The sequence below is a fragment of the Mytilus galloprovincialis genome, chromosome 7, assembly GCF_965363235.1.
Source record: "Mytilus galloprovincialis chromosome 7, xbMytGall1.hap1.1, whole genome shotgun sequence".
In the NCBI taxonomy this organism is placed as follows: Eukaryota; Metazoa; Mollusca; class Bivalvia; order Mytilida; family Mytilidae; genus Mytilus; species Mytilus galloprovincialis.
The window spans coordinates 57998429-58008279 of NC_134844.1; the positions used below are offsets into that span (position 1 = coordinate 57998429).

The following is a 9851-nucleotide window of genomic DNA, read 5'->3' on the forward strand; positions in this document are numbered from 1 at the left end:
AGGTCAGATGAAACCTGCCAGTTAGATATGTAGACGTTATCATTCTATATAACTTCAGTTTACATATAGTATCAGCTGAGATATGACCTTGACCATGAAAAGTAAAACCAAACCGTGACTGCTGATCATGATCCATCCGAGGTCAGGATCAATTAAACCCCGTCTGACAGACATGTAGACCTTGCAATTAACCCAAATACCAAACATATAGTTATATTACTCATAATGAGTAAGAAATTAACATGACAAAAAAAAACCTATCTGTGTTTACAAGCAGTTACTGAACCAAGAAAATAGAGGATAATAGAAGTATGACAGACAGAAATCTCGTAACATAAGGCGTCTGCATACGAAGTATGTAGCATTCACGTTTTCTTCCTTCAGAAATATAATGCTTTAAATATGACACTTACACCTTCGCCCAGGATGTATTCTAATGTATCGCATTCTGCCACTTTTGTTGCAAGCAGGACAAAGATCTACTTGTTCTTTAATTTGCCTATAAGCAAATTTCATCTGGAGAAAACAGGCACCTCAAAGAGTGGCAGAAAATACAGAAGGGACATTCAAACTAAAAAAATAACTGATGTCATGGCAAATATTTTCTTACAGAATTATTTTACATTTTTATTACGTTTGATCAATTCCAGATTGAATTTTATGTAGAAGTATTTCTATCTGATTTTTCATCACAGGCTGTCCTTTGTATGTCTTTTTACACAACTTTCTATACTGTTTAGATTTCTTGTCTTTATAATTGGTTAATGCAGTCTCAATTTCTCTTTTCTGCTTTAAAACTTCCTGAAAAAGTAAAAAGTTAATCAAATATAACATTTTGTCACTGATATATGTAACTTAGGAGTCTAAACAAGTGAAACTGTGAGCTTCTACTCAATGATGATACCCCCCCACCACCACAACTGGCCAATTTTAATAATGTAAAAATATGTAAGTGTTCTGTAAACTGCATGTTGCTGAGTGATGAATTTGAGAACGCATCACACGGTACAGCTGACTTATATAAACCCTGCAACCAAATTTCAGAAATCCTTATGATGTAGTTCCTGAGAAAGATGCCATGAAAAATATTCATGGGACAGATGGATATCGACAGAGGTAAAACAGTATGCCCCCCACTTTTTGTAAAGCAAGGGTTTAACAATAACAAACATTTGGCAACCAATTTTAAAAGTTCACAACACTATGAAAATATTTAATTAAGTTTCAAGTTGATTTGATTATAACATCACAACACATGTGGGAAGAACAGATGAGAAGAATAACAGACCAATGGACAGACAGACAGAAAGTCTCTCTTCTATAGTTGCTGAGGTAAAGTGCTTCTTGTAACGGAAGAACATTTTCAGGATTATCCTTAGGAAAACAAAGATATTCTTGATGGATGGGTTAATTGATGTGAAATGTCCAGTGGCAGATATTACATGCATATCAACACATGTTCATGTCACATGACCCCTGCTTTGTATTTTATTGACATGCTGAACATGATTTGTATTGTTCTAGTTCAAAGTTATAATTCCCAGGCACATTATTCTGGTTCTAAGGTGACTAGTGTTTCTTATTACTCCTAAACACTATTTTAATGACAATGAATCTTTGGACTTAATATATTTAATTTGCATTTTCAAACAGTTACTGAGAGCATGACCTAATTCTTAATCTTATATATTGACAAACGTAACCATGGTAACCTTAAGTTAACAATTATTAAAAATATAATGAAACTAGAGGCTCTAAAGAGCCTGTGTCGCTCACCTTGGTCTATGTGAATATTAAAGGAAGCAGATGGATTCATGACAAAATTGTGTTTTGATGATGGTGATGTGTTTGTACATCTTACTTTACTGAACATTCTTGCTGCTTATAATTATCTCTATCTATAATGAACTTGGCCCATTAGTTTCAGTGGAAAATGTTAGTAAAAATTTACAAATTTTATGAAAATTGTTAAAAATTGACTATAAAGAACAATAACTCCTAAGGGGGTCAATTGACCATTTCGGTCATGTTGACTTATTTGTAAATCTTACTTTGCTGAACATTATTGTTGTTTACAGTTTATCTCTATCAATAATAATATTCAAGATAATAACCAAAAACAGCAAAATTTCCTTAAAACTAACAATTCAGGGTCAGCAACCCAACAACGGGTTTTCCGATTCATCTAAAAATTTCAGAGCAGATAAATGTTGACCTGATAAACAATTTTACCCCATGTCAGATTTGCTCTAAATGCTTTGGGTTTTGAGTTATAAGCCAAAAACTGCATTTTACCCCATGTTCTATTTTTAGCCATGGCGGCCATCTTGGTTTGATGGCCAGGTCACCAGACATATTTTTCAAACTACTGACCCAAAAGATGATTGTGGCCAAGTTTGGATTAATTTGGCCAAGTAGTTTCAGAGGAGAAGATTTTTATAAAAGATTACTAAGATTTACGAAAAATGGTTAAAAATTGACTATAAAGGGCAATAACTCCTAAAGGGTTCAACTGACCATTTCAGTCATGTTGACTTATTTGTAAATCTTACTTTGCTGAACATTATTGCTGTTTACTGTTTATCTCTATCTATAATAATATTCAAGATAATAACCAAAAACAGCAAAATTTCCTTAAAATTACTAATTCAGGGGCAGCAACCCAACAACGGGTAATCCGATTCATCTGAAAATTTCAGGGCAGATAGATCTTCACCTGTTTAACATTTCTACTCATGTCAGATTTGCTCTAAATGCTTTGGTTTTTGAGTTATAAGCCAAAAACTGCATTTTACCCCTATGTTCTATTTTTAGCCATGGCAGCCGTCTTGGTTGGTTGGGCGGGTCACCGGACACATTTTTTAAACTAGATACCCCAATGATGATTATGGCCAAGTTTGGTTAAATTTGGCCTAGTAGTTTCAGAGGAGAAGATTTTTCTAAAAGATTACTAAGATTTACGAAAAATGGTTAAAAATTGACTATAAAGGGCAATAACTCCTAAAGTGGTCAACTGACCATTTTGGTCATGTTGACTTATTTGTAGATCTTACTTTGCTGAACATTATTGCTGTTTACAGTTTATCTCTATCTATAATAATATTCAAGATAATAACCAAAAACAGCAAAATTTCCTTAAAATTACTAATTCAGGGGCAGCAACCCAACAACGGGTAATCCGATTCATCTGAAAATTTCAGGGCAGATAGATCTTCACCTGTTTAACAATTCTACCCTGTCAGATTTGCTCTAAATGCTTTGGTTTTTGAGTTATAAGCCAAAAACTGCATTTTACCCCTATGTTGTAGTTTTAGCCATGGCGGCCATCTTTTAGGCCAGGTGAGCTAAATAAGTTATGTCAGAAGCCTGTAATTCAGTGGATGTCATTTGTTACTGTACAAAATGTATGTCACATTTGTATTTTGTTCATTGTTTTAACATAAATCATGCCATTACTTTCTCATTTGAATTGTTTGACATTTGCCCTTTTCAAGCTTTTAATATCTGACCATGCAGTATGGGTTTTGCTCATTCTTGAAGGCTGTAAGATGACCGACAGTTGTTAACTTTTATGACATTTGGTCACTGGTAGCATGGGTAGAGAGTTGTTTCATTGGCAATTATAATACATCTGGTTATTTTTAGAACACCTTAATGTGATAATTGAAATTATTACATGTATGCATCTGTTTGCTGTTCTTTTTAAAACTACTTAAATACAAAAAAAAACAGTGTTCTTTCCAAATATTTATCTTACTTTTTTCTTCTTTTCTTTGTCCATTTTTTTCTTACTAAACTGTTTCTGCGACTTGCTGTAAGTGTTTGAGCTACTGTCCTCTATTTTCCTGAAAAGATGTCATAAAAATATAAATACATGTTATTTGTCAAATTGAAAATAAACTTGTCAACTACAATGTACTGTGTATCAATTCATTTACATTTGCAGACCTGTCAACTGTCCCAATTTTGGCGGTATCATCACAATTTTCATGCCTCAACCAGAATCCTGTAATCAGGATAGTAAAACAAGTCAAAATCCCAATTTTCATAAAATATACCTGAAAAAACTATTGGTTATCATCGATTTTGAAGTTTTTCTGATCATTTTTAAAAAATCTATAATTTAATCTGGCAACATATTTATGATAAGTTAACAACCCTATGCTAATCAAGTCACAACAGGTGTCATAATTTGTTGTAACATGTTATCTACTTATCTGATGAGTCATAACAATCCTCAAAATTAATTAATTTGTTAACAGAATTGGACAGTCAGAATTTCAATTTTAATCAATTTATATCAATAATTGGTACCAATTTTCGTGAATCAATAAAAATCTGTATTTTTATATGCAGCTCAAGAGGTTCTTCCAAGATATTTTTTTGTAAAAATAGTTAAAAAAAATATTTTGTTGAAAGTAATATTTTTACCCCTGAAAAGCATTTCTTATGTGATTCTTACTTTTCTTTTCCGATCTTTTCCTCTGTCATGTCTGTGTCTTCAATACTTGTGTGTGGCAAGGCCGTCCTTTCTCTTTTCTTTTTTTCTTTTCTCAGCATCTTAAGATATTCATATTGTACTTTCTTTTTTCTTTTATCTGCAAAACCCTGTCCTAAAAAATACAACTGAAATTTTAATGATATATATATATATATATATATAAATATATATATATATATATATATGAGTCTGAAAGATTGTGTAACAATACCGATAAATAGATGGAAAACAAAACACTAAAAAGTGTTGAATATCATTGCACAAAGATGGAAAAACTGAACAGATGATATAAATTATACAATAATTGCAAATATTTCGGCTCAACAAATGGCCTTCTTCGGTGACAAAAGTTTTAACAATAATGAGATATAATGTATAAGGTGTAAACATAGATCACTAATAATACAGGTAAGTTTTGGTCGATTGATTTAAATCCAAAATCCTGAATATAATAATATAAACACTAGACTGTAAATTTAATTATTTCTTTCTATTGATTCCATCTGGATGGAGGACACCCAGTGTTTTTATCCAAAACCTCTCCCGATTTTCTCTTTGCCTATGTTGCCATGTACAATCCTGTTCGATCACAAGGATCTTCATGTGATCAAAATCTTTCAGATTGTGATCTGGTAACCTGAAATGTTGGCTGACAGGAATATACGGTTTTTTTGTGAGGTCACTCCTGTGGCCATTGAGGCGTTTGTGAAATGGCTGCATAGATTCACCAACATATTGGAGACCACATCTAGGACACTCAAGAACGTAAATCACGTTTGAGCTTTTGCAGTTGACATTGCAGAAGATCTTGTAACATTGCAGAAGATCTTGTATGTCTTTTCTGTGGTCTTACTGTGAAATGTTGATGAATGCTGCAATTGGTTGCAACATTTGCAGCGCTTATCCCCACAAGGCTGACAATTACCTACAGTATGGTTAGGTTTGGAAAGGTCAGCACGGACAAGTATATTTCTCAGGCTGTTAAGTTGTTTGAAGGCAATCATGGGAGGCTCAGGAAAGATTTTGGATAACTTCGAATGTTTCTCGATTGCTGTCCAATGATCACGAATGGTCTTGAAACTATTTCTCAGGCATGGATGGTAGGTGAGCACACATGAGATTCTTTTACTTTTCTGTTTATCTTTGTAAGTTAGCAGACTGCTTCTGGGGATGGATTCTGCTTTTCGAAAACTATTTTTGATGTTTTTGTGTTTATATCCCCTTCTTTTCAAATGTCCTTTAAGCTGCCCCAGACGTTGTTTTGCAGTGTCTTCAGAGGAGCAGATTCGCCTTATTCTTAGAGCTTGGCTGTATGGAATGCTCTTCGTGCAGTGTGGGGGATGGCAACTTTCAGGCGACAAGTATTGATGAGTATCTGTAGGTTTAGAGTATATATCTGTGTTTATTATACCTACAGAGAGGGTGCTAGATGTATCAAGGAAGTTTATGGTGGAATTAGATGTTTCATGGGTGAATTTGATGGTAGGGTGTTGATTGTTAGCATTTGTTATAAAAGTTTGTAATTTTTGGTCTCCCTTGTCCCATTTCATGTCAACGTCATCAATAAATCGATACCAGGAAAGCGGTTTTTCGATGGAGCACTCCAGCAGTTGCTTTTCAAATTTACCCATGAATATATTGGCATAAGATGGAGCCATTTTTGTACCCATAGCAGTGCCATTTGTCTGTAAATAGACAATATTTACAGACAAATGGCACTGCTATGGGTACAAAAATGGCTCCATCTTATGATGGAGCCATTTTTGTACCCATAGCAGTGCCATTTGTCTGTAAATAGACAATATTTACAGACAAATGGCACTGCTATGGGTACAAAAATGGCTCCATCTTATGCCAATATATTCATGGGTAAATTAAGTGGTTTTACAGTTGTAACTGGAGAGCATGATTCAACATACAAAATCATCTTTGTCCCCTCTGGGACTCGAACTTAATTGTACTAAAGAAGTACTTCCTTAGCTGAACCGCTTACCACTGACTGAGTAGCTACCACATGTTGTAAGGGAAGCAATCCTGTCACACTCCCCCCACCTTAAGAGTCATCATATGGGGACGAAGTCCCCAATTACGGTAGAAAAATCAATAAAAAATTTTTTTTTTAAATTTGGGAAAATTTCCCGAAGTTTTCATTCTACTAATACATGTACATGTAATAAACTCAAAATCGTTAACTTTTTTTCAGATCTACTTCCGTTTCCGGTCTTTTTCCGTTTCTGGTCTTTCAGGAGACTTTGAATAAAATGTATATTTATCAACATATCAACAAATATAGGAAGGAATTCAATACCCAATCATTTTTAATAATTGTTTGATATGAAAAAAATGTTACCTGGATAACAGCGTTTCTTTGTTTACATTGAATATGACGTCATAACTTGAATAACGTCACAACTAAATCCCTAACATCGGAAACGTTACGGTATTTCCGTTTATCAACATGTTTGAATAAAAAAAAAATACAGACTTCGTCCCCATTCACAGGTAATGCCTGCCTCATATTACCATTATGGTTCTAACACAAATATTCCTCTTTAACCACCTTAGATTTTTTAGTTAGGCACCAATGAAACGGGAGAGCATGATTCATTACAAAATCATCTTTGTCTCCATCGGGACTCGAACCCAGGACCTCTGTGTTATACAAGGCAGCATGTTAACCGACTGAGCTGAAGAATTACTTCCCTATCTCAACCGCTTAAGGCTGACTTTAGTATCTATCACATTAGTTCGAGATTACTCTGACGTCCAACGGCTCTTTTGCCAGACAAGCTTGGGTCGTGGTCCAGGTTGGACAGCAGAGTAATCTCGGACTACTATCACATGTTCTAAGAGAAACTACACCTTCGGCTTCTGGCAAGTTTATCTTGATCTTGATAGGTTTACGGTGATACATCCAAGGATATTAATACACCGCGCGAGCGTCAAGTAATTTACTTAAGTTGGGCCCCCCTTACAATTTCACTAAAGGTTTTAGCTGGTTCTTCTGCTGTCTGAATTTTAGTGAAGATAGCTTGTGATAGTAGGTTCCAGTCTTTAATGGTATTTAGAATAAAACTGTATTTTAACGTGTCTGTTTTTGTTTGAAGTCGGAGGAAATGTTGACTGTGCATGTTCTTGGTTGTACGGGATGGTTTTTTCAGTTGGTCAGATGTTAAGTTTGCTTGACCATGTATATTCTTGCAGAAAAGAATTAATCTGTTGTGTGTACGACGGTCTTTCAGTGAGGGTAATTGTAGCTGTAGTTCTGCAGGAACGGAACAAAAATGCTCATCAAAATCCCCAAAAAGATTTAATCTTTTGGAAACACAAAATGCATTTAACTATCATATGTTAAGTGTATGCCAAGCCTTAAACTTTTCCAACTGGACAGGTATGTCTGTACTGAGAGTAATTTTTTGGGTGTAAATCATCTCATTTTTGTCCATTTCTTATAATGAACCTCACGTAAACAGTAGGTATTGATGTTACTATACCTTCTTTTTTATTTCCTTTAAATTTTTTGTACTGCTCAGCCTTCAACTGTCGCTTCCCTTCTCTCTTTTTCTGCAAATCCATTCCTGCACCTTCAAAATATTAAAATCAGTGTTATTTAGTGTTGTCTAAATATCACTAAATACGTCCATCTCTTTAACCGCAAAAGTAACCTAGAATCTAGTTTTAATAATTTAAAAATCTATCCCGGACATACATTCAAATTTCCGGTCGATGATTGCTTTCTTAGAGATCAAAACTTGATAACTAAGTAAAAACGTCTTTCAGCTGTATATAATGACAAAATATGTATAAAAATTCATCAAAGTGATTTTTTATGTATTGCCCTTTTATAAGATTGTTATTTTGAACCTACAACTGCATTCACGGATAATATTCAACCCCCTGTCCCGAAACCGACTCTTTGTTTATAATCGATTGTGACGTCATTCATGCATTGTGAAATCAGAAATGGCCATAGACAACCTTTTACAATTAGAGAATTAATTCATTACAAGTTACCTTTGTTATTGTCAATATTTGTTGACAAAAACGTTTCTTTAATAAACAGGTAACGTATGCTGTCGGTGAAAAGGCGTGAATGGTAGCCATGATTTAAAAGAAACCATGTACACTGATCCTTTGTCAAAAAATTTGTGTATCCTATCATTCTATGATGCTTTTGTCTTAGAACTTGAAGTCTTTGATGTCAACATCTAGCAAAGCTTCATTTTTAAGAGAAATTTGGAATATGAAGGAATATGGATGAAACATGTTTTTGCCCCTTGCTTTTTTATTTGTTCCATTTCAAGACACTTGCCAAAATTTCTGTCATATCTGAAGTAAATACACCTCATCGCTATTTGTCCGCCATTGCTGGATAACATACAGGTTCCCGTTAAATTTTGACGTCTTAAAACAAAATATCTGACGCCACAATGGAAAAGTGATTGTTGGTATGCGTCAAAGGTTCAAGCGGCTGGATCAGCCGGGATTAGTGATAAGGTGTATAGGTCCCTAGATTGTCTTCTAATGTGATGTGGCTTGGTCAGATCAAGGAAAGGGGCAAAATACAACAATAATTACACATAAAATGTTACCACCCTTACTGTAAGTTGGTTTTCAATTGGTTAAGATCGATATTGTTGCAGAGGGAGACTCCCAATAAATTTAAACATCCTACACCGATTCCTAGTAAGAATGAAAACACTGAAGTATTATAAACCTACCAAGATTTTACAAAATAAGCCTGTGATCATGGCTTAATTCTCAACAGTATACATGTATATGAACATTGTAGCTGTACCTCATTGTACTTATGAAAAAAATGAAGGGTTTGGTCAGGATCCAAGGGCAAGGCTACATGTATGGTAAAAGACACACGGGAAGTTTTCTGTTGACATATTTCAGTAACAATTTGGAAACATAGGTTGTACAGTGACCTATAGTTGTCAATTTGATCTCTTATGGAGAGTTGTCTCATTGGCAACCATACCACATCTTCATGATCTTATTTTTATGTTTTCAAAGTACATTTTGTACATGTATCTCTATGAACAAATGAAGAATGACCATGGACATTTGTATTCCTTTAAGGTGGTAGACCTTGGTTCAGGGAGATAACTCTTTAATTCAGTTAAGCGTTTGTAAAAGTCAAGTTCATCAATGTATTTTAAGCATTTACCTGAAACAGATTGAAAAAAATCTATGTAACCTAGAAGCTTAAAATATATTTTTGAAAATGGTTGACACAAACGTACTGATGATTTTAAGAGTAATTTCCCTTAACCTAGGTCTACCTCCTTAAAGTAACAATAGAAGAACATTAGCATATTATTTTTTCTGATCCCTAGTACAT

At 34.3% G+C, this 9851-nt stretch overlaps 1 protein-coding gene across 1 annotated transcript; it reads right to left on the bottom strand.

Moving 5' to 3' along the window:
* Positions 1-614: 614 nt before the first annotated feature.
* Positions 615-8150, bottom strand: LOC143083369 (thyroid transcription factor 1-associated protein 26 homolog). The gene is made up of 4 exons (XM_076259624.1): positions 7996-8150; positions 4463-4613; positions 3758-3845; positions 615-801 (listed from the first exon to the last, which is right to left on the bottom strand). Exons 1-4 carry the CDS (start codon positions 8075-8077, stop codon positions 631-633), a joined length of 492 nt encoding a protein of 163 aa, XP_076115739.1. The 5' UTR covers positions 8078-8150; the 3' UTR covers positions 615-630.
* Positions 8151-9851: the final 1701 nt, after the last annotated feature.